The sequence below is a fragment of the Hoplias malabaricus genome, chromosome 11 (assembly GCF_029633855.1).
Source record: "Hoplias malabaricus isolate fHopMal1 chromosome 11, fHopMal1.hap1, whole genome shotgun sequence".
In the NCBI taxonomy this organism is placed as follows: domain Eukaryota; kingdom Metazoa; phylum Chordata; class Actinopteri; order Characiformes; family Erythrinidae; genus Hoplias; species Hoplias malabaricus.
The window spans coordinates 14,909,853-14,934,737 of NC_089810.1; the positions used below are offsets into that span (position 1 = coordinate 14,909,853).

General features: G+C 43.7%; 1 protein-coding gene across 8 annotated transcripts in view; it reads right to left on the reverse strand.

Moving 5' to 3' along the window:
* Positions 1 to 266: 266 nt before the first annotated feature.
* Positions 267 to 24,885, reverse strand: part of gse1b (Gse1 coiled-coil protein b) — a 247,540-nt gene continuing 222,921 nt past the window's right edge. For 7 of the 8 annotated variants that reach the window (XM_066685207.1, XM_066685211.1, XM_066685209.1 and 4 more), the window contains 14 exons: positions 19,352 to 19,560; positions 12,882 to 13,048; positions 11,733 to 11,930; positions 11,450 to 11,629; positions 10,910 to 11,280; positions 10,204 to 10,537; positions 8,020 to 8,621; positions 7,729 to 7,841; positions 7,277 to 7,538; positions 6,693 to 6,806; positions 4,796 to 5,185; positions 4,095 to 4,406; positions 3,380 to 3,483; positions 267 to 2,810 (listed from right to left, as the gene is read on the reverse strand). In XM_066685207.1, the coding sequence (XP_066541304.1) occupies positions 2,673 to 2,810; positions 3,380 to 3,483; positions 4,095 to 4,406; positions 4,796 to 5,185; positions 6,693 to 6,806; positions 7,277 to 7,538; positions 7,729 to 7,841; positions 8,020 to 8,621; positions 10,204 to 10,537; positions 10,910 to 11,280; positions 11,450 to 11,629; positions 11,733 to 11,930; positions 12,882 to 13,048; positions 19,352 to 19,560 (3,494 nt within the window). In that variant the 3' untranslated portion in view covers positions 267 to 2,672. The remainder of the gene's footprint in view (positions 2,811 to 3,379; positions 3,484 to 4,094; positions 4,407 to 4,795; positions 5,186 to 6,692; positions 6,807 to 7,276; positions 7,539 to 7,728; positions 7,842 to 8,019; positions 8,622 to 10,203; positions 10,538 to 10,909; positions 11,281 to 11,449; positions 11,630 to 11,732; positions 11,931 to 12,881; positions 13,049 to 19,351; positions 19,561 to 24,885) is intronic. The other variant, XM_066685208.1, reaches the window with a different exon arrangement.

Genomic DNA, 24,885 nt, shown 5'->3' on the forward strand with positions numbered 1-24,885 from the left:
TGGATAAGGGTTACAGATAATGAATGAAAAAGCTTAATGTTTGAGAACAGCAAGATATTTTCTCAGCATGGAATCCCTTATCAGTCTCCACTGAAAGATGAATTATTTTGAAACCATGGTTTTACCACTGTAAAATATTTTTTCCTCTTTTTAAAAAAGGTTTCATGAGTACAGTGAATATACAGAGACTTGAGTTAATGCTGAGTCATTCCTTAAAGAAATGTGAAGGCAAAACAAATTTGAAATATTTTATTTTTTTTGTCTGAAATTACAGCAATATATTCATAAATACCTAATTACTACATTCAACAAAGAATATATTACATTACACTGAATTCAAACAAGTACATTTTTTTTCTTAAAAACATGATTTCACAGCATCTAGACATCCTCCATTGAATTCAGGGGCTATTGCGTGTGCGTGCGTGAGTTGGGCAAAGGGAGAGAGGGCGTTTCTCTGCTCCTGGACAGGCAGTGGTAGTACTTGCTGAAGCAGACACACAGACACGCACACACACACACATTCACACAGTCAATGCTCTTTAGGGCCAGCCTTGGGTCTGTAAACATATAACCTCAAATCCTGCCCATCCTGCGGGCCTCTGAGCGCAGTAATGACGCCAAACATGGGCTGCAGTGTGGGGTCCAAGCATAAAGCACAACCTTTTTTTCAAGTAGAATGTCACAGCTTCACTTCAGGGTCTGGCCCAGTTGAGTAAAGCTGAACCAGCACATTGCAGTGTGCTATTCTGAAGCGTTAGCTACGTCAGTCCATGGATATAAAGAGACTACTGCTGTTTTGGCCTACCGCTGACAGGACAGTGCTACACATGGCAACAGCTGGACGTGGTGAAACAGATGGATGTATATATGATATACGGACACGCAGCTTGTACATGGCAGCAGAGGAGACGGGTGAAGGATTGATGGGAAAAAACAAAACTAGCTGTTTTGAAAGACCTTTAAAAAAAAAAAAGAATTAATTCTGAAACTTGAATCTGGGCTTGAACGCAGGCAATGAATTTTAATCTTGGCAAAAATCCTTTTATTAAGAATAAGTTGTCTCTCGTAATATTTGACACTACACTACACAGCCATACATTTTTGAAATTTCTTTAGATTACCAGGCTTCCTTCATCGAGATATCAAACAACTTTTGGCATAATTTCTCAAATTGTGGTTTGGTGGGTACCTTTGGCACAGTGCTGGCTGAAAAATGAGAATATGACCTTTACAGGCACAGGAAGCGTTCTGGACATGGACTGGATGAGTACAATACCTTGGCTAATTTCATATTTTCAAGGAGATATTGTTGAGATTATTTATAAAACATTTACATAAGAGAGGGGAACGTCTAGGGGTGGGGGCTGTGAATGAGCAAGTTTCTTCTTTATATAATTTGTGTTGTCATTGATTTCGAAGCCAATATTTGCTTCAGATTTGAGATTATTAGGATCAGGAAAAGCAGAAAATGCAATTGAAATATAAGACCTGCATTTCTAAGCTTGGAAAAAAATATATTTCTACATATGCCTTAAAAACAAAATTAAAGCAGGTTGTCTGAAAATAAAGATCAAAACGTGGACCAGCAAAATACTGATAAATATTCAGACACACGGGAAAATATGCACTTATGGTTGTACTTCATAGTGTGGACAGGAGGAGCCAGAGAGGAATCTTTTATACTCAGGGGACTGGCGCTCCCCCGGGTGAGGGATTCTACTATAGCATACACAATCTCTCTCTCTCACACACACACACACACACACACACACACACACAGGAGGGGGCACTGAGCGCTTCCTCACATCTTTATCCTGACCAGCAGCAATACAAACACTAAAAGCAAGGCTTCAGCTTAACGCCCTAAAAAGCACGAGCATATTGTTAAAAAATGGCAGGCTAATTTTTCAAAGAACAATTACTGTATTTTAAGTAATAAAAACATACAAAATTCTTTTTTCATTTTGTTTTGATATTTACAATACAAGGCTGAAGCACCTCTTTAAAAACTTTATTCTCAATCATCTCTTGAATAAAACTTTCCTTTATTTTTTTCCTCACAAAATGTGCATTTGTTTGTTATTAAGTTCTTCCCTTACTCAGGAGTTCCTTGTTATAACACAGTACCTCCAGGTAGTTCTGGGTTTTTCTTTGTCTTTTTAAGTGCATTTCCAGTTAAAAGCTCCTTGGATCTCCAGGTGAGACGGTGATGGAGTTGGTGGCTGCCACATGCTGATAGTAATTCGTTTTAATATGTAATAGACGCAGGAGCTGAGATTGTAGGTAACACTCATTAGGACCATTCAGTTCGCTCAAAGCGGGAAGCTTGCTTTTATTCAGCAGAGCTAATGTGGGCTTTGGACCACTGTCTGATTCCTCAGTCTATGTCTATGCTTGAACAGGGGGCTGTTATATTTTGATGGCGCTGAATAGATCCAGATTGTAGGGGTCTTGGTGGGAGGCACCAGTCCTTCACTCATGGCACGTTTTTGGCCTTGGTCTCTCAGCATCAGTTTTTCTCATGTGCCTGTGGTGCACCATCTCTTCATCTCTCTCCACACAGGGCAGTCAGGCGACTCAACCTCACGCTGGTGAACCATGGGGCTCTGGAGTTTGGGCTTTTTAGGGGAACGGGGGTCAGGGAAGGATTCGTTGGTGCAGTGGAGATGTCACCTGGGAGGATAGCCCTTAAAGTGAGCCCTGGACCAGGGAGTCTGTGGTAGAGTCAGGCATTTCCTGAAGTGCTCCAGCTCAGCCTGTAGCTTCTCCCTTTCAGCTGCTAGTTTCTGCTTCTGAGCCATCAGTTCCTGTGGCAAAATACAGACATGTTACAAACAGCCTGTCCTCCTAAAGATCATGAAGGAGACAAGCAAACACCCACAAGATGTGAAGCCTTCTTTAAATGTTCTTAAATATAGAACAAAAAGGTTCCTCTCTAAGACAGAAAGTTCCCAAAGGGATTCTGCTATTTTTAGTTGTAGTTTTGTTATTGTACAGAATATTTTTTTTTGCAAACTGTAGGCGGCTGCAGCAGATAATCTTTATATTAAATGATTAAAATGAAACTTGTATTGATCCGTTTGACATGGTGGTGGCGGCACCCTTACGCTGCTTGAGACTTGAAGGTATTTTAAAGGTTAAAAGCATAAATGTAAGGTATCCTCTTTCCCCAGTTAAACGTGGAGCATCTAAGCAGCTTGAGTGGCAAAAGCACAGGAAAGCTAATGCACAGAGAGGCTATTCACAAAGAGGATTTAATGTGGCTGAAGGGGGAAATGGGATTAACAGACTAAGCGCTCTCAATGAGGTGGGATATGAGAGTGGACCAGCAGAGAGAATAAGCCTAAGTAAATGTGTTTGTGACATGGACACTTACCCCCATGGAGCGAGAGAGCTGTTCAGCAGTGAGGGTGAGGTTGTAGTGTTGGGCTTCTAGCCTCCTGCACTGAGTATGCAGTACTTCACGCTCAATGCTTTGCTCTGAGATCAGAATGGGGGGAAACGGAAGGAGATAAAGAGGAAGAAAGAATATGTGAGAGGATGATCTTGACTCTCATTAGCACTTGGACACTAACAGCAAATCGCCTTGGAGATAGCTAAACCATGCAGCCACTTGGGATCACCCACCCACACACACACACACACACCACAATCATCATCCTCCCTAGAGAAAGCCTCATTAATGTGACAGGGCAGGTCTATTCTACTTTCGACAACATAAAACAAAGCTTGATTACAGAAAAAGGAATGAAGTGCTGGTATGAGATGTGGTCAGTGGAATAAACACTGGGTAATGAACTTCCACAAAGCAGTCAACTACCTAATACAAGTAGAATATATTTTGCCTTGAAACTTAATTTGTTCCAAAATATTTGAGTAATTTATTTTGTATTTATTATTATAATTTTCACGTCATTATTTTAATCCAAACAGCAGGGCAGTTTCAGGCTATATGTCAAACAATAAAATGATCTGAACAGCGCCATCTGCCGCTCAGAATATTAAATACATATTAGAAATAAGAATAATAATACAAAAAATTAAATTGTCCTTTTCATTCAGCACTAACATCGTCCAAAAACACAGCTCACCCTCTGCATATTCCTGATAAGCTTCAAAGATGGCCTCAATTCCCTGCCACCGCGATCCTTGAGCTGCCTCCTCCTCTTCCTCCTCCTCCTCTTCTCCATCCTCTGAGTCCTCCTCAGCGGAGAGGTCAGGCCGTGTGGTCAGGGCCGGCCCTTCCCGGCGGGGTCCAGGTGGACAGTGCTGACCGTTGGGCTGGTGTGCAGTGTGTATGTGAGGATGTGTGGTTCGTCCTGGGCCACTCTGCAGCTCCGGAATGTTGTAGTGCACTGAAGAGTCCACTGTGTGGTTGGGCTCAGAGAGGGATGCGGCACCACCTGGTGGAGATAAGGAGGAACAACGTGTTGGAATAAAAAAGGAAAGAGGGATTGTGTCATGTGTCCGTGTGCTACTTACATGCTACCCTTGAACTGTGGTTATTTACTGTGTGCATTTAGAATGAGGACGAATGACCCCTGCTTGAATGTCTAATCAGTTCTAGACATGGTATAACTGTCTTACGCTCTACTTATCTAACGCATACACTCAGGAGGCATTCAGTACATTGTTGTTGTCTGAAATTATATCTGAACTTCTGTTTTCTTTTAATTAATTAGATATATCTCTCGATTTAAAAAGAAAAATCAAACTGGCAACTGTGTCCTACAACATTCTGCAGTGAACTCCAGAAAAGAACAAATCTGTTTCATTAACATACTAAGCCCACCTTTGTGCTTCTGCAGGGCTTTCTGAGTGGACTGCAGCACTGATTCATGGAACTGCTGAGCAAACTCCTCTGCAGTGAAGCTTTCCCAGGGCTTCTTCTGACCATTCTGACTGCTGGAGCTGTCTTTAGTGTGGAGAGGAGCACGCACGCTGTTCAGCAAGCTGCTGGGCTTCCTCCCAGGGAGTGAATCAGTACTTCTACCTTTCTCTGAATACGAGAGTGGCAAGAGAGTCTCCTTGGTTCTGAGAGGGTCTGGGAGTGGCCGGAGATCGTCAGGGGGAGCAGGTGGCTCAGTAGGGGGTAGAAGTGCAGTGGCTGGTGTTGGGGGGCTTGGGGGTCTGGTACTGACTGGGTCAGTGGACTGGCCAGGAGATGATGATATGGAAGCATCTGAAAAAGCAGACAAATAAGCTGTTTAATTATCCTTTTTCTTTTTTTCTTTTTTACATTTTTAATACATGACGTCATGATTATACGTTAGTTCATGCTGACTCATTATACCATATCAAACTGACCTTTTGAGCCTTTGTCATGGGCTGCACTTTATTAGTGATTTTAAATGAGACAGGTTTGAGAAACACTTGAAGGACATGCATTTCCTAATATATTTCCCTGCCACTATTTACTAAGAGAGGAGTACACGTAATGAAGTGTTAGAAACTCTTATTCAGTTTTGAACATCTGGAGCTGTCACTGTTCCTCCACAAAACGCACCATCTGGCTCAGCAAGACTGATGACACTGCAGTGAGCTGACAGAGTGAGCCACTCTGTGCTGGTTTGTGGGTGTGATTATGCCAAAGCAGAATTTTCATACATACAATAGATGTGAACATATTCTTCTACAATTAACTACACCTCATTATAAGCCACTGTGAGATCAACACTTTGCAGTTCAAATTCTCTCTCACCTACATGCTACATTTTGACTATCAAAAAAGCAAGGATACAGAGGGAATTCATGCTGTTGAAGCACCACCCCACAGATGGCAAATTGTGTTATATTCGTGTCTCTGTGGGACGCTGTGTCGGCAGAGGATGAGCTACGAGAGCCACAGATACGCCTTGCACATCAGCCACACAGCAGCTTGTTGAACATCATGCTGTTAACTAGCTACAGTTGACAGAGAAGCTAATATGTTCTTTTATTAGTTGAAAGTAAATCAAAACACAAGAGCAGACAGGTATTTTCTGTTGCCTGCTTCCTACAGGGCTAGATGATTTGATTAGCACAAGAAAACGCCTCAAAGGGTGTAAATATGTCTCATAATGATAAACTACATCTCAAGGAGCAGAAATACAAGATGCATCACTGACAAAAATATATAATTCTTTTATTCATTCATTCATTATCTGTAACCGATATTCCAATTCAGGGTCACGGTGGGTCCAGAGTCTACCTGGAATCATTGGGCGCAAGGCAGGAATACACCCTGGAGGGGGCGCCAGTCCTTCACAGGGCAACACAGACATACACACACACTCACGGACACTTTTGAGTCACCAATCCACCTACCAACGTGTGTTTGGACTGTGGGAGGAAACCGGAGCACCCGGAGGAAACCCATGCGGACACGGGGAGAACACACCAACTCCTCACAGACAGTCACCCGGAGCGGGAAACGAACCCACAACCTCCAGGTCCCTGGAGCTGTGTGACCGCGACACTACCTGCTGTGCCACCGTGCCGCCTATAATTCTTTTAGTTTATGATTATTACATGTATTTTACCTGGTTTAAGTAATGGTTTTTCATTTGCCAAGATCCCATCTGAAGGGCATAATGCCACATACACAAGTATACAGGTTTCATCACCAATCATGACTATATTTAGGATGAACATTCACACTAAACCTGGGTATGTGAACATGATGCTGTGGGTGTACGTGTAAAACTTACCAGAGTGATGGGCTGTGGGGCTCTTGCACATTGGGTAGGGGTTATGTCTGATAGTGTCTAGAGTCACGTTCTTCTGTTTGATGGCTTGCAGCAACTCCACCATTCTTTCATTCTCTGAGAGAGCAGACAGAGAGAGAAGAAATTAGAGCCATGTTAGAAGACGTAGAGATGTATAGGAAAGAGTTTCAGGAGAATCTATAGGGAGCAGCACGTTTTATCATCAACACAATCAAAGAACAAACACATAATTTTACATGCACCATGGCCCTACAGGTGACGTCATGATACACAATATGTATCATCACTTTCTTCTGAGATTTTGAACTTCAGTTAAAATTCAGTGGTATTTGGACTTATATCCAATATACTGATATCCAGTTTACTAGGATCAGAACATGCATGGTTGCATTTGTTTCGTAAGATACCTAGGTGACTATATGATATGTGCTGTGGATCAAATACAGTTCAAATTGTGTTTGGTAAGTCTACATTAGCTGGACGATTTTCCAAGCTACATAGGTGAGTGATGCAGAGGGTGCACACAATGTTGCATTACACCCCTCATATTTACATGCAGTAACTACCTCTCCTTTGCTGTGTGGTGAGGTGGTTGAGGCTGAACATGGTGAGAAAGCGTTTCTTGTCCTCCAGCTCAGGGCTGTTGTCCATCTCCTCAGGTGTGAAGCGGGTGCTGAGGGGGGGTGGTGCTGGACGCTTGTTGGCCACCACTGGAGGGGAGGGGCTTTGCTCCCTCAGCATTCTCCTCCTCTTTCTCCTCTTCTGTTCCAACAGATCATCACGGTGAGATACAGTGGTCAGATCAAACATCCGCAAAAAATCCAACTTCTACAAAGAGGAAGAGAGAGAAAACCGAGGTTATCTCTGTTGACAGGATATCAGAGGTCTGACATCCTGAGAAAAAAATAACCTCTTTTGACATAGCTCTCAGGGTTTCTAATTATTAGCAGTTAATTTATTTGGAGTTAAGTGTGTGAAGTGTTTTAGAGAGGGTTTGGAGTGTGCAGCGGTGTAATACCTCAGTGGAGTCGTCCAGTTTGAGTGGCGGCTGCTCAGCCACTCTCCTCAGATGAGCTCTCACCTCCTCTTCATCGCTCTCATCGTACGAGTCATCCAGCTCGTAGTAATAACCTGCACATCACAGCACAAATGAATAAATGCCAATCCATCCCTAAGGGTTCTGTAAAAACTCACATGGGGCCAATAACTTTATTTAATTCAGTCATTATTTTACTATATGTGATAACTACTTGGTGCAAAGCATCACCCCCCATCACCACACACACAAAAATATTTCTCTAAAACCAACCTTTCTCTCTGGCCTCTCTCCTCCTCTTCTCCTCCAGGTCCAGTTTACTGATGGGACGTCTGTGCTGCTGCAGGAACTCATCATACACCAACATAGACTCAGGCAAAGGGCGAGGGGTTAGCTTATGGGCTCCACTGCTCTTCAGAGCTCCGCTCAGGTCTCCATACTGGCTGCTTAGACTCAGAGTTGCCCTCTGCTGGTTGAGGAAAGACTGAGTAGATTTCTCCAGCTCAGCCAGGAAGGTGCTGGGCTCTGGGTAGCTTGTGGGCCGGATGGGGGGATGTTTATCCAGTAGATCCTTTCTGCGAGGCCCATCATCTGCCTTCTCTGAGCCATAGTGGCGCTCCAGTTTTGCTGGAGGTGGAGGCAACCGGCTGATGTCATAATGGCCCAGGCCTGGGGGGTCTTGCATGGGGCGGCGTGACTCAGAGGAGGTTTCGATAAGTGAGGCAGGGTTCCAGAGAGTGGTGGGTGGAGGAGGGATATGGTCTCTGTGTTGGGGCTTAGGAGAAATGAGAGGAGGTGGAGCTCCCAAATGAGAGTGGATGTCTCGCTCGCGCTCACGCTCTCGGCTGCTGGTCTCATGATGGTTCAGAACAGGCCTTCGTTTGATAAAAAGCAGAGAAAGAGAGTATGTAAAAACAGATTATCTGCATTTATATATTAATTTTAATTTATACAGCACATGACATTCACAGAAACATAATTCAAATTACAATAAAAACACTATGCTCTAAATAAAATATCAGCACAGGTGCAAACAATAGAAAAGGTCCTCAAAAACATCCTACATCACAAAACAACAAGTTCTAAATGAGCATATTATACAACTTAGCTCTAAACTTAGCTATACTATCAAAAATAAGAGAAAAGAAAGTCTTGTTTTTCCATGATACACTTTCTTCTCTTGGGGTACAGCAGACAAAGGAGAGACTAATGATGGGGCAGTCTGGTGGTTTGTGGCTAGAGTGGGGACTTGCTGGGCTCAGACCACACAGTGCTGTGATTCCTAGCTCCAGCTTTAGGCCTTTGAAGTCTGTGCTCATCTCCCACTGCAGGGACCACTATTAGAACAGGACATATTCTTCCTCTGACAGAAAGACTATGCCTAGGCAGAAACAGACAGAGAGCCAGTGTGCTCAGGATCTAGAGATATTTGAAATAGATCTGAAATTCTATATCTATACACACGCACACACACACACACACACACACCTTATTCCCTTTTTCTCCTCTTTCCATCTCTTCATGAGTGTGTGTGAGAGAGGAACTGGCTCATTAAATTTCTCTCTAACCCTCAAATAAGCTAATCTGATCAGAGCGTACTCCCCTCTGGCCCAGCTGGCTATCTGACATCTGCAAGCCCACAGGCAGGGACAACAGGAGCACTGTAATTATCAGCATGGAGACACACACACACACACACACACACACACATGTACTCATAGCTCCAAAGCCTTTATTAAAACCGACCTCTTTAATGCAACACTAGCCTAGGCCATTCAGTTCCTGATATTCAGACAACAAAGGTTGGATTTGAAAAACATGCAGAGTTATTTGCCACTTGGCAAAATCTTTTAGAAAACCCTTTGGGAATGCAAAACAGTTCACATCGCAATCTGACAGCTCAGTCATTTCATAATCAAACTGAATTCAAAAAGACAGTCTCTCTCTTCGTGCCTGTACACACTTCAAAAAGCCTCCCTGCAATGAGACAATGAGCAAAGGTGTCTATGAGAAGAATAAGGCAGACTTCCCAGATAAACAAGAGCTCTGAGTCCCTCCAGTCACATCCCAGCAGCTGATTTACAGCACAGAATAACATCACACACAGAGGAAAGTGTGTCTCTGACTAAAGGGAAACGAGGATAGTGTGGACATCAGGGAAAATCGCAAGAAAATAAATATCTGCAAACATTTCTAAGAGACGTGTGGATATGGAGGGGCAAAGTGACAGTCTAATAATAGCATGAACAATTATATATTGATACGCTTCTCTGAGCACACCTCAGGTTAATCAAAATGCTGACAAACTGTTTCATTTCAAAGAGGTCTAAATGAAGCTCCTATATGGCCAAGTAGATTGTTTCACATTTTTGAAAAGCGGCAAATTGTATTACTGGTCCTGTTTAATAAATCTTTCTCACTATAATTCATTTTATGCATTATGATTAGCATCCATACCTATGTCCCTCTGTCCGCAGCTCTGCTGCTTCTCCCGGCCTGCCAATGTCTAGATGCTGCTCTAAAACCTGTTGTCGGAACTCAGACACCTGGTACTGTCTGTCCTCTTTCTCTTGCCGTAGCTTCCTCTGCCGAGCCAGCCACCGTTCCTCCTCATTGGTGCGCTGCAGTGCCAAGGCAGATGATAGAGCGGCAGGCCCCGGTCCTCCAGGACCAAGATACATGCCATGAGCAGAGACCAAGTTGGGTACAGGGTGGTGGGTGGAGCTTAATGAATGGTGGAGACCTGGTTGGATTGGTTTAGGAGCAGCAAGGGTGGGCTCTTTGGTTTTATCTGGAGAACAAAGAAAAAAACAATGAGGAAAATAAGGTTCAGACAGAAGCGGCCGCTGTGCTGTTCAAGAGGTTATAGCAGGCATAGAACCAGAGGGGAACCAGCCTTTACTATTTCTATAACTAACTGCAGCTCATTTATAGATCTTTTACAATGACTGCATTATTAATGTGGCCCAGAAGAGGTTTATCAAAGGGTATCATTCTTTATGAGCAGCTTGACTATGGGTTTACACTATTTTATCCACCAAACTGAGAAGAATTACAGGGTAGACTGGACTTTGCTGTAGCTCTAGACCAAAGAAAACTGAGCTGTTAGTGAGTCTGTAGGTGCATTACCGAAGTACACTGGTCAGCAGAGAGCACATCTTACCAGCTCTGTTAGGGGTGAGTCTCTCTCCAGCCTTCACTCTGTCCTCAGCTTGGCCTCTCAGAGAATGCAGCTCGGCCAGATAGTGACCTTCTATAGCCTTGGACACCTGGAGCTCCTTTTCACGTGCTGCCCGCTCCTTCTGTCTCTCTAGCTCCCTCTCCCTTTCCCGCTCTCTCTCTTTTTCTCTCTCCCGCTCCCTTTCTCTCTCCCTCTCCCGCTCACGTTCAAGTTCCTTTTCTCTCTCTCTTTCTCTTTCCCTCTCCCTCTCTCGCTCCTTCTCTCGCTCTGCCTCCCGCTCCCGTTCTTTTTCTCGCTCCCGTTCTCTTTCTCGCTCCCTCTCTCTTTGACGGAGTTCATCCTCCATCTGGAGTCTGTGAAAAGGAAACACACAACAAGAGAGAGAGAGTGAGAGAGAGAGAGGAAGGGAGGTGAGGAACAGCTTTACTGACACGGACACAAAAAGTTTGTTTATATAAAACTGTCTGTCTCTGTATAGATATTTATCTGTGTGTGTGTGTGTGTGTGTGTGTGTGTGTGTACCTCTCAGACAATCTTTCGGACTGAAGACTGGACAGTGAGGCATGAGTAAGGTCACCAGGGTAACGAACTCCTGGGAGGTGCATATGCACAGCAGAGGGATGAAGTGGGGGCAGAGCACCCCCTGCAGGCAAGGGGTAAAACGGAGACCTCAGGGCTGAAAGGCAGAAGGGGTCATCCATCCTGAGAGAGAGCAAGACAGAAACACAGAGAAGGAGTGATTAGTTAAAAACTATGCTGCCTATCTTTGCTTCAATAAAAGTTAAACCTTCTGCTGTTGTATTACCTGTAAGGGGAGAATGAAGGGTGGGGCAGGTAGCCAGGGTGGTAATAGGCGGCGGCAGCTGCAGCAGTAGCTGGGTCCAGGCCCAGTGGCAGGGAGGGCATTCGCAGCTCATCCGCTGTGGCATAGGGCCGGAAACCCCGGAGGTATTCCTCTGGCACACCAGCAGGGGGCACCGCATGAGCTATCTGCCTGGGCAGACTGGCACAAACACAGAGAGAAGACCCTTCTGTCAGCCAAAATAATATCCAAAATGTCTCACTGAGCATAATAAATAGGACATAAAGTAGGAAAGGTGCGGGATTAGACTGGGTATAAGCAGGTATGATAAGAGAAGCATGTGTGATTTAGCTTTTAAGAGAGGTAGCAGAGGAAGAGAGAGTGTTCAGATAAGCTAAGTAAGTTTGGAAGAAGAGTTAGAGTGGATCAGTGGAGATGTAGAATGACACTTAAAGAAAGACAGGCAGCACATAAAAAAAGCTACACAGCTCTCCAAAGTAGTGTTTTATGGCACTTTTCCACTGCATGGAATCTACTCGACTCAACTCGGCTCAGCTCAGCTCTTTTGCTTTTCCACTAGCCAAATCTGGCTGGTACTTTTTCTTTTATATAAACTTGGAACCCTGTACTTATTTAGTCTCTGCTCGCACCTGCTACGAAACAAGCAGAGCAGATATTGAATGTGACATGTAAATTTCACAGCGCAGATTGGCCAAAGAGACTTGTTAATCACCAACAAACAAGGAAAATTCTATTGTGAGAATTGGGGCACAGCGCCATGTTCAGTCCAAAAGAACCAAAAACAACACGTGAGTACACAATGAGTAAACAGCACATAACGTTACTGCCATTGCGGTTTTCAAAGTCTGCGGTTACGGTTAGAGACAAGGGTTTGCGACATCACCGGTTACATTTAGTGGGGGAGGTCCGCTAGTGTAAAAGAGAACAGGGAAAAGCTCCTTTAAAGGTGCCAAGCTGAATTGAGTTGAGCCGATGCCATGCAATGGAAAAGCACCATTACTTTCAGTGAATTTTTTTGTAATCAACATTTTGCTACAGACAAATATTGAATATAATGTTTGAAGAGTCCTAGCAGTCTCCATAAATATAAGTGCTGTAGTATAATCAGCTTTGTGAAACAAAACCACTCACTTTAGAGGCTGAAACCGCGAGTCCTGCATTACGGATCCTGGGGGTAGTCCAAACGCGTATGGGTTTCCGATCAGGTGGGCTGCAACTGAGGGCCCTCCTTTCTCCTGAGCCGGAACTGCCTCAGGCCCCAGCCGATCCCTGCTGACCCCACGAGGGCCCGGCTCTGACTGTGGGGGAGGAGAGATGGAGAGAAAGAAAGTTGGTTACTGTTGTGGAGATACTGGGAATGACACGGTTGTCTGATTAGATTGGCCTCACAGCAAGTAGGAGTTTGAAGACACAGACACACACTCATATGCACAAACATACACCTGCTGCCTGGCAACCAACTCCTCTCTCCAGGAATGTTTCCCTCAAAAGACTTTTAAGAAGAGCCATGTAGGTCTGAAAGACACAGTTTCAAACCGTGAAGTTAACCTTGCTAGAAAAAAGGGAAGAGAAAGTGAAAGGGGGATTGTAATTCTAAGTGGTCGGAATAATGTATGCAAGTGATGAGGGTTCATCCTCATCAGATTCACACAGTGCTTGTTTGTGAGCCTAAGCCAAAGACAGGAGGCTGTGCCTTCTTTATCTACAAAAGTGAAGATCTGGCAGATGCTCTGAGAAGAATGAGAAGCCATGGAGCTGTGGTGAAGAAGATAAAGAGGCTATGGAGAGGGAGAGAGGCAGAGACAGATGAAGTGAGAGCTGATGAAGCAAAGAGCTGCTGTCTCAACACCACAGGGAGACTGCTGTCAGGTAGGGGGGGGGAGAGGGAGGGGGGAGGGAGAGAGAGAGAAAGAGAGACAGAGAGCGGGAGGAAGAAAGGGGAGAGAGAGAGAGAGAGAGAGAGAGAGAGAGAGAGAGAGAGAGAAAGAGAGAGACTCATAGACTCATTTCACACCGAGTAGGAAGAAGCATTTTAGCATTTGGTTTCTACATTGTCAATCAAAATAGCCTACACTTCAAACTGCACTCACAGAAATTATTTGTATACCTTAGGCGAACCTGCAATTTCTCTTTCGAGGAATATTAGCCAATATAATATCTATAGCTTTACTGAAATATATGAGATATAGTGGCATACTACCATGTGAATTTGTTTCATTTCCTTTAGATTTATCTAAAGCTTTATATCTCAGTATTAATGCTGGTGATGTTAATTTTGTAGAAACAAAAAGCAAGTGTAAGCTACTTATTTATTTTTTATTTATTCCACTCCGTACCTTCAGCCCTCCTTCCAAAGCCACTCCCCCAAACAAATGAACATGCACTTCAGGACTACAGCTGGGGAAGTCCAGAAGAAATCTCTGGAGAAAGGTGCATTTTCTACTTCATCCTTCTTCATCCAACTGTTTTAGACTTGCCAGCTTTCAGCAATGTGTGTGTAGAGCTATGTGAAGGACTGATTACACACGCAGACTGCAGAACACATGCATGTAGGCAGGTTGTGTGGTAGGTATGTACAAAGGCATCGGGTTTTTCCATAGCTCCCTCAGCTGCCACAGATAATGATTTTTTTCTATTTCTTCATGGCTTTCATGGAGCCCATGGTGTAGAGGCTAAATGTCACTAGCTGCACCACCAGTAGCAGGAAAGCAGCACGGCTAATAGCCTAGTGTACACAGCTTCAAACTGCTTGATCCCCTTGGTCAATAAATGCAGACAGGGGAGGCACTGGGGATTGGAAAGGAGGGGCACTCTCATTTGAGATGTATGCTGCAATACAGGGAAAATCCTGGCAGTGTTTGAAAAGATACCATGAAATTTACTGTCCTGCATCTAGTAAACTGCCAAATAATCAAGCTGAAATTAACTTCAGTGAGGGGTGTTGCTGTAAAAAAAGGACACTGACAAAAGCACCAGCCTGATTCACAGTAATACAGGAATGGTTACAATACAAACATTATGTCCTCACTGTTTAAAGATGTAAGGTTCTGATAGGTAATATAAAAATAAACAAAAACTGCTTCTAGCAAACTCAATGTCTTTAAACCTTGCTGTACCTGCTCCATGAGGCAACTGAACCTAAAAAAGCTTAAAAAGGAGCCATAGTGTAAAGCAAATTTCAATAAAAAAAGCAAAACCTATATTCTCATATTCAAGAAAGTAAAGATTGCTGTAACCTTGGCACATTTTTACCCCTCAGCCTTCTTAATCTGGCCTAAAGGGAGCGATACAGAAAGAAGAGTTAAGCTGTGGAACAGTTAAGGGGTGATGCTGTGTTGGAGGAATGCGTCTGAGTGACACTCAGCTGACTGTGCTGGAGAAAAGCCCATTTAGAGCACCATTACCTCTGTGCTCCTGTCCCAGCCAATGACCCGTCCCCACTCAACACTGCTCACATGTAATATTAAATGCCTCCACTGCTTGTACTTCCTTCCTGTCAGCCTCTCTTTCTCTCCCTCTCTCTCAGGCTGCCCTACCCCACCTCTCCTTTGCTTGCTTCGTGTTGTTTAACGCGCTTCACTTAGCAGTGAGGCGGCCCACATGTGCCCCCTGACCCCCTTCCGCCTCTCCTGAGCACCCCTTTCCACTAATGGCTTTGTAAGCGCTGGCGGGGAGAAGGAGGGAGGGCCGGATCCCAATGTGCAGTCAGCCAGAAAAGTGCTTCAGATATGTCAAAAGAAGTCAAAATCACAGAGCAAGCAGGACAACCTGAGCCACATCTCCAAACTAAAATGACAGAGCCCCCCCCATTCCACCTCCCAATGCCTCCCCTGTCTGCATTTATTGACCAAAGGGATCAATGCAGACTGAAACGGTACACACCAGGCTATAAGCCGTGCTGCTTTTCTTCTATTGGTGGTGCGGCTACTGACATTTAGCCACTGCACCCTGGGCTCAATGAACGCCATAAAGCAGTATTAGAGGAGTTTGGGCTTTTGGAAATTGAGGGAGGGGTGTTAGCAAGCTGCTGCTGCCTCGGATCATGAGTCTGTGCGTTCCTGCTCTCCTTCGCTGGAAATTGACAGGGCGTCCGTTTCTATTTTTAAACGACATCTGTTTAAAAGACAGTCAGGGGAAAAAGATGATTTGATGCTTCTCATGCGTGCGTGCGCCTGCTTCTGATTCAATCACTCCCCACAACGAAGTGTTAGCAGCGAATAAAGTCTTGATTGCTTTTTAATTTGCCTCATTAAGATGGTGGTGCTCGACTTTCTGCTGCATGGTGACTGTCTGCCTCGAGCTGGTTCCAATTTTTCTGACCCCAGCATTACAGTATTCCAGCACAACCTTTTAACTCATTCATTTTGGATGTTGTATGTAAACACTGTTCCAACAATGATTAAGCTTTAGGATTCATTGATTAAGAATAGGGTTCCCGAATAAGGCAGAGTACTTGCCAAATAGAATAGATGTCATTTGCATATACATTATGATTAGTGTTAAACTCACAGAAACAAAAACAGCCTGTTGAATTCTAAGAGATAAATACAAATTGGAAAATGGCACCCATGATCTCAGCACAGGTCAGGACTTTGGCTTTGTTTGTCTCAAAAAAAAAAAAATCCTTAACCGAGGGTAGATATTGTTGACAATGTTATTGTCTATGGATTAGCTTTCAGTTTCAACCTGTGCATAGATTTTGACCTTTTTGCCCTCTGCCGGCCATTTAGTTATACTGCAGTTCAGCAACCTATCCACAATGTGTGTGTGAGTGTGTGTAAGAGAGATTGCCTCATAAGACTGGCAGGTGTGTGGTGGGCCAGCCCACATTAAAAATGAAAGGGCTGCGTGTTGTGTAGGAGCCTGGGGCATGCCTGCTGCCTGCTGCCTGGCCCTGCTCTGCCTTTGTGTCTTTTGTCTGCCAGCAAGTCGGGCAAAACAAGAGATGACTCCTCCAAAGAGACATGACCCCCACAGTAGCTGGGTGATTATTTACCTTCCCACAGGAGCACCAACAATTGAAGAAGCCCAGCATGATACGATTCTTACTGGTGTAACTTCTATTATAATGCAACAGAATCCACAAATGTTTTGTTGTTGTTGTTGTTTTTTTGTTTTTTCAAATATTGAAAGGAAATGCATTGTTCCTTTACAAATTACTATAATTCACAAGCTTCTCCACACACTGTTGAAAGCCACTCTTTCACTGGATGAGTGTGTATTCTTTATTCCCAGCAAAAATACAAAAAAGGGTTCAGGAACTCTCACCTTTCTCTGACCTGAGGACTCACAGGGAAAAAAAGGCATGCTCCACTTAAAAAGAAAGCATCTGCATGCACAGTCTACGTTTCATGCTGTGTAAAGGCTTAGTCCTTTGCCCTCTTTGTGGGGAGGGAGTGGGAAACCTCCATGCATCAGAATGGTATTCATTTGCGTCACTCAGATGGAGCGATAAATTCAAATTGCCAATTAAAAAGCAATTACAAGCTGCAGCAGCAAAAAGACGCCCTCTCATTAAAAGCAAAACAACACACCAAGACGATCTTTTGCATCTTCTATCTCATTCCACCTGCCACCCCCCCCCCCCCCCCCCCCAACAGACGAACACATGCTGTTGAGGTACACCTGGGACTGCTGTAACCTCACACACACACAAAATCACACACGCTTTAGCCATTCACAGTAAATTAGGTCCTGGACAGGGCTTGGCCACTGAAGGGGCGACTGCCCCTGCATATAAATGCAAGTATATCGCATGGCCTCCCTGCCTCTCTCTGCATGCTTATGCAAGCGGAGCCCTGGGTCAGGGTCCAGAAGAGGCAACCAAGCCCCAGCTTAAGCACTAATTGAATTGACAGCTTAGGAGGGGGAGAGGACACTCACTGGGGGGAGGCCTAGGGAGGGAGGGGGACCAACTCAAACGATAGCGTGACCTCCTCACTCAGTGCTGATTAAGAGTGAAGAGCAGACAGAGAGCTCTTTGTTCAGGATGTGAGGAGTGTGTATCAGTCTGTGTGTATGTGTGTGTTTTTGAGTGTGTAGGAGTTGAGGTTTAACTGAATGGAGTTTGGCTGGGCCTGATACACCCACGCTGCCCTAAACCCATCCTACTGCCCTCAGCCTGGCTGACCCACTACAGTGTGTTGAAGATAGGAAACTGACCCCCTGCAGAACGTTAGGATCACAATGACCATCACCACAGTATTCGATCTGTGTGGGAGAACTATTTACTTTTTACTTTATCTGTTGGCATATAAAAGTCAGAAACCACGCACAAGAGACACAAGTCTGTTAAATGTTAAGTGTCCACTTTTTTACTGTGTTTCTTCCCGTTTTTTTCAAAGAAATCTGCATTTTTCACAATCCAGCCGAATCCCAAACAATTTTAGTGATGCTGAAGTCTGAGATAGCGCTGAGATGTACAGTCCATTGCCCTGAGAACATCACTAGCTTCTTCTTTAAAAAATTTGAATTGTCTTTATATAGTGAAAGTATGGACAGAAACATCTATGAATTTTATTTTGTATCCGAAGCAAGAATGGAAATTTTCTCCTAAATTTTAAAGATGTTCATCTGATGGTGTCAGTTTTGTTTTGGTCTATCAAGTCTTGCAAGGTTGTCAGGTGCTCCATTTGTATCTATTTATCTATCTGTTTGTTTGTGTGTTTGTTGTGTAGCATTTTGTCATAGGCCAAAAGTCCAGTACCACAATAACGATTAACACGTATTAGTTTCCAGCAAAAGGAGAATTCAGCCTTTATACTTCTGTGCACGTTTTGAATTTGCAGCTATGCTTAGCAGTTTTTAGCACAAGCTCACACTGACTTCCTTGACCACTTTTTGCCCAAGGGGTCCAGCTGATCTCTGACCTCTTCTAGAACACTAGGCTAATGGAGCCGGTCACACGGGGCAAAGGGCAAAAACAAGACGGGAGGACAATGGCCATGGCTGTCACTAGCAGTGAGTTCGTCTCCAAAGTAACGAGTTGTGGCTGTGTAGCAGCAGCCACCATTAGCCAGTGGGTGCAGATAAGAAGGATTAGTGGATTGCCATAATCCTTTACCCCTTATCAAAGCAAGCATGCCTCTCTTACACTGAGAGTGAGTGAGAGAGAGAGAGAGAGAGAGAGAGAGAGAGAGAGAGAGAGAGATGGGAAGAGAAAGATAGAAGAGTCTGGGAAAGGGACGCACTTGACTACTGGGGCCTGGACATTGGTGGGGGGAAAGAGCAGGGGGAGAGGGCACAGATGTTGGTTGCCGTTGAAGCGGTCAGCTCTGTGGCCTGCTGGCATTGTTTAATGCGCGTGTTGAGGGGGCGGGTTGGGGGTGGGAGTGTTGCTGCTGGCTGTGACACATGTACATATGTCACATATATTCTGCCATGCCATGGGTTACAGGCCAGCCGTTAAATCCACTAATCCCCCAACAAATATCTGTGTGTGAACGCATTACATAGCAGCTGCAGCCCTGAGCATATAAAATCCTCACCATAGCAAGACTTGTTAAGACTGGCTTATAAATCATAGAAGAGGAGAGGTGAAAAGAAGGAAGAAATGAGAGGGATGTGGGCACAATTTTTTTGCTTCTTGTTAAGTATGTTACCTCTCGCACAGAACGGCTCTCGCTCCTCCACAGGCCGTTGACCGTTTTGGTGGGGGCGATGGTAACTACAGGTGGCGTGCTGGGTACACTGTGGCCTCCAGGGGGCACTATCACTGGACCCAGGGGGCCTCGCTTGGGTGTGCTCACTGGAGAACTGTGGTTAGTGGCAGGAGATGAGACTGGAGATGACTCACTGCTGATAGAAGAACCTGCAGAGTGAAGAAACAAATGGGGGAGACAGAGGACAAAGAATTTATTTTGAGATTCTTCTTTTGTGTTTCTCAGAACTTTGGTCAGAGGAAACAAATTTATGAAATATGAAAGTTCCTTCAGGAGGCTACTCCTCGTTTTAAATGCTATATGACTGTTGCAGCCTGTCAGTATGATCAACCACAGGAAACCACATGCTCTCAAACCGATATTGCCATATGTACACCTACAGCACGAACAACACTGCAATACTTTCATTATAAGTCGATGAAAATGCTTCAGTAACCAACAATGCCAAAGCTGCTCTCTCACCTATTTAGCTGTTTGACTCAGAGTGAAATTGATTGTTTTCTTTCCATTTGGTTTGACTGTATTTCACACTTCAAATTTAAGCAACGCAGGAAAATATGTACAGAATAATAAAGAGAAAGTGACATTTTGTTTCATTTACTGTTCAGAAAAACTGCACGTTTGTTTTATTTCCTGCAACTGGGTTAAATCTTGTAGTCACTGCAACAGCACTAGAGTTCACAATAACCCAAGCCCAAAACAACCCCCTGCAAAGAGCCCTGGAATGGCATCAATGGTCATTAAAACTGTGTTTTAAAAAATATTTAGTCAAACATACTCTATATTGTGATGTATATTAAGTACTGAGAAAGTGACATGACAGAATTGATATTATATACTGTTTTCTGCACAACTCTATGCACAAGGATTTGAATCAAACAGATTGAAAAATGCATATATAAACGTGCCACAAAATCACATCTGAATACAGCTGTATGGTGTTTTTCCATTAAGGCATTAACAAACAACAAAGAAAAGATATATCAGTAGATTTCTCCTTTGTGTATCTGTGGCCTAGCAGGCAGCTGAGTGCAGAAGACTAGGAGAAGGCTGCTGTGGCATGACTGGAGGCAGTGCAGTACTTGACAGAGATCAGCAGTGGTTAAATAGGCTTCCTGTACACACAAACACACACACAGTGCACAGATGGACGGCCCTGGGCAGCCATTAGACACTGACAGTGATCATGGAGACACAGCAGCCCTGTGAGAGTCATCTGCTGCTCACTCTTACTGTGTCACACACATGCACACATGCACACATACACACACACACACACACACACACTCAAAGATGAATATATAGAGAGTAAGAGTGAGAGAGAGATATACTCCTGTTCTCCCTCAGGGAGCCTGTGGGGTTGGGTCACAGTCTGGTCATATGCTTAGCCAATCACAAGCGTAATTGTTGTAAACCTCTCTCTCAATCTTCCTTTTAACTTCTCGCTCATCCCACTGAGAATCCCAACGAAACAGTGACTGTCGGATCTGTTCAGTGCTTCATCACTGCTCTTTGTGTTCCTCAGTAAAAAAAAATGCAAGTATATACACTGATCCACAACGACATTAAAATCACAGGTGAATTTGCTGAAAAATCATGGGTCCTTGCATTCACATGGATGTTACGTTGACACATACCACGTATCTAAATATTGTTGTAGACCAGTTATACCCCATCATGAAAACTGTTTCTCTTAACAGCAGTAGCTTCTTTCAGCAGGATACCACTCCCTGCTACACAGCAAAAAAAAAAACTGTTCCGAAACTGTTCGAGAAACATCTGATTTAACATCTGAGTGATAAGCAGGAAAAACCACACATTTCTTCACATCTCGATCGTCTCTGAATAAACCCAACAATAAATAGAATTATATTTAACACAAATTAAACTTTTACTTCTTCAGGAAATAAACAAAGTTATAGAATCCTTAGGATAAGGAACTCCAAAGAACAGAGAGCTTAGGTGTTTTAGTGAACTATGCTCAGACATAAGATTACAAAAAAACATTCCCTGCAATTCCATCTGCTGCAATCTGCCCAATAATCTGTAAATGGAAGAAACCATGGCTGTTCCCAGTAGGAGAGGTCCATAAGTCTCTTCAAACAAGTGACAAAGAACCCTAGGTCGACAGCTAAGAATCTTCAGGCATCTGCTGCACATAATAGTGTCTGTGTTCATGAGTTTACCAGAAGAAATATGCTGAACAACAGTAATTTTTGGAGGCTGTAATAGAGCAATCCATATTAAGTTACAAAATGTTGTCTGTGTTGCTCACTACATGATTCCCAAAATGAATCATTTAATAAGCAAAGATATTCTCACAGCTACAGCTGGCATGACTTAATTGTTTCAATTCCAATTCTCAAACCAAAACCTTAACTATTAGCCACTACCAAGAGGAATCCAATAATTATTCTTTAAATATTTCTCCTTGTTTTGAAGAATTTTTAATTTTGAAGAAACATTTAAAATTAGACCACGTTGCTCGGACTCCTGAAATCACACAATGTATATATCATTTCAGGATATTTCTCTAACTTTTCTGGCTCCCTCATGTATGCAGGACTAACTCCTCCAATTGTTGTTTTGAGAATGTTTCTCCCTTAATACACCCTGGCAAGGAAAAGCTGTCATGGTCAGAGTGAGCCAGCAGCATCATCATCATCAGCAGCAGCAGCAGCACTTTTACACAGCTCAGCTCCCTTCTCTCCACATTAACCCTGTCACTCAGTTCCTATCGGTCTGTAACTTCAGGCTTTACAGTTGTTCACAGCAGTTCTCAAAAAGCCCACTCTAATGCACACATACATACACATACTCATAAACATCTCACTTTCAGACAAATGGTTGTTTAAAACTTTTCCACACTACACTGTCTTCCAACAGCTTAGTGGAAAAAATGAAGACTCAGAGTCACTTCCAAACATTTATATTGAAGAGAAGAAGCACTTGTCAGGTAACTGGGATAACACAGTGCTTATGACCATTAGCCCACTTCAACACACAGGATCATCCGCACTAAAAAAGTACGCAGAAACTCATTAAATGGATGAGAGCACTTAATATCTTGGCAGGGCCGTTTTCTCCTTGACTCCTCATATATCTTTCTCACATAGGGACTGTTTACTCTCTGAAACCTTCAGATCTGGCCACTGAACTCCAAACCCTAGGGCCTATTTCACTGGAAAAGCCCTTATGCCAGCATTTTGACTGAATTTTGTCCTTGTCGTCCTAGAAATGCAGTCATGTGGAGCGAATGAAACTAAGCCAGAAACGTATGGTGAAAGAGCTGCCATCAAATGTACACACATCTGCCTTGTGTAATGTACAAGACTGGTTTCCACTTAGGCTGCTATAAAGATGCAGTACAATGCATGATGTGTTAAAACCATCCTGTCCTGGGGAAGGCCATTAAAAGCTGACATTTTTGAGGAAGGCTTTTAACGGCATAAGGACAAAGCAAGTCAGAAGAGGAGGAGGTGGAGGAAGAGAGGTGGCATTTGCCAGGCTTCTGGATGGAGTAATTATAGAGCTGTTGCTGACTAAAAGCTGTCATTAATGATGTATAGGTTGGACTCCACCTGTAGCTACTGAACAGGCCCTTTAGAGTAGCTAACTGTCTCTCTATGGATCACAGGCTCAAATGATCTACCTCATCTACAGTATCTTCCTACAGGCTGCTATGATTTCTGAATTAAAAACTCCTCAGTAGGCCTGCACAATTACTCCACTTGATGAAAAAGGGCAAGCTAGTATTAGCTAGCAGATTGCATGCATATTTTAAAATCTACTGGTATCAATAACGTTAAAAACCCAAACAGATATTGCAATACGGTCATGTGAATTGACATATGGCACAGACGAGGATTAAGCCCAGTACGCATAATCCTGAAATATACCTGCTCTTGCAGGTTCTGACACTTAAAAGCAAACAGATAAGGGTCCTGCTAATTTTTATTTAAAATGTACACAAGTAACAAATGGCCAATGATCTTATTCAAGATCAAAATGGTCAAGTCGTTTTTCTTTAGAGAAAGATCTAAGGTCAGCTTAGCAGGACAAAAAAAAATAATCACTGAACCACTGACCCGACTAAGACAGAAGAGAGAGGGATGAGCAACTGTAAGAGGGGGGAGGATAAGATGAGGCGACAGGACTCTGTGAGGTGAGATAAAAAGGAAGTGTGTCGTGTCTGCACAACAGCAATTAGTAGACTGCTCCCAGCATGGACAGCCATTAGTCTGCCCTCCTTCACTCAAGCAATCAATACACACTCAAAGCACAGAGCCTTTCAATACAGCCAACATACCTCAGATAGAGAGAGAGAGAGAGATTGGGACAGAGAGATGAGGAAAAACAATAAATGGCAGTAGCATGAACACTTGAAATGAAAGAAAAGGGAAATGGTTAAACTGTTGACGGGCCTGTTGAACATATCACTTAAAACGCATACAGTTATGTTACGGTACTTACGGTAAAATAATTCTAGGTTAAACTGGCCTATAACTCACACAAGTGTTTAGTTAAATGTTCCACATCAATGAGACTGGGTCCTTATTTCTCTATTTGTCATAGTATAATAATAACTCAGGGGCGGCACGGTGGTGCAGCAGGTAGTGTCGCAGTCACACAGCTCCAGGGGCCTGGAGGTTGTGGGTTCGATTCCCGGTCTGGGTGACTGTCTGTGAGGAGTTGGTGTGTTCTCCCCGTGTCTGCGTGGGTTTCCGCCGGGTGCTCTGGTTTCATCCCACAGTCCAAAAAACACACGTTGGTAGGTGGATTGGCGACTCAAAAGTGTCCGTGTGTGTGTGTGTTGCCCTGTGAAGGACTGCCCCCCCCCCCGGGGTAAGCGGTTACAGATAACGAATGAATGAATAATATTAACTCATTAATAAAATAATAAATAAAATGTGTGTGAGAGTGAGTTACAAGCAAATTCCAGTATAGGTAAAAGTATTTAATTTGACCAAATGTTTGGTAAATGAGTTTAATAAAATAATTGTGACAGCTCTAGTGCACAACAGAACTGAGTCAAACGCATTATGCTTTAAACAGAGCAAGCAGAGAAAAACAGTGAAAGAGATAATGAAAGCCTGAGATCATGACCACTCTTCTCATCTCCAACTAGAAGCCCCTCTTTATCTTTTCCTTCCGCACCCTTTCTATCACTCGAGTCTACTTTTACATCGTTAGCCCTCTTTGTTTTTCCTCATATCACTCTCTCTTCCCTCCACTCTGCAGCCAGCCAGGACACCATGAATAATTCAGAAGGACCAGGAAAAACAGGCAGGTGAGACGTGAGAGGATCCCCATCCCTCTCTTTTGTTATTCCTTCATCTCATCACTCGTGCTGTTTTTCCTCGAGCTGTGCTCCTCAGCCCCTCCACTTTTCTGGATGTTCCTGTGGGCACTTCTCCATAAAGCATCCTTCCTTCAACACCCTCCTGTCCATCTCTCCCTTCATGTTTAGGGTG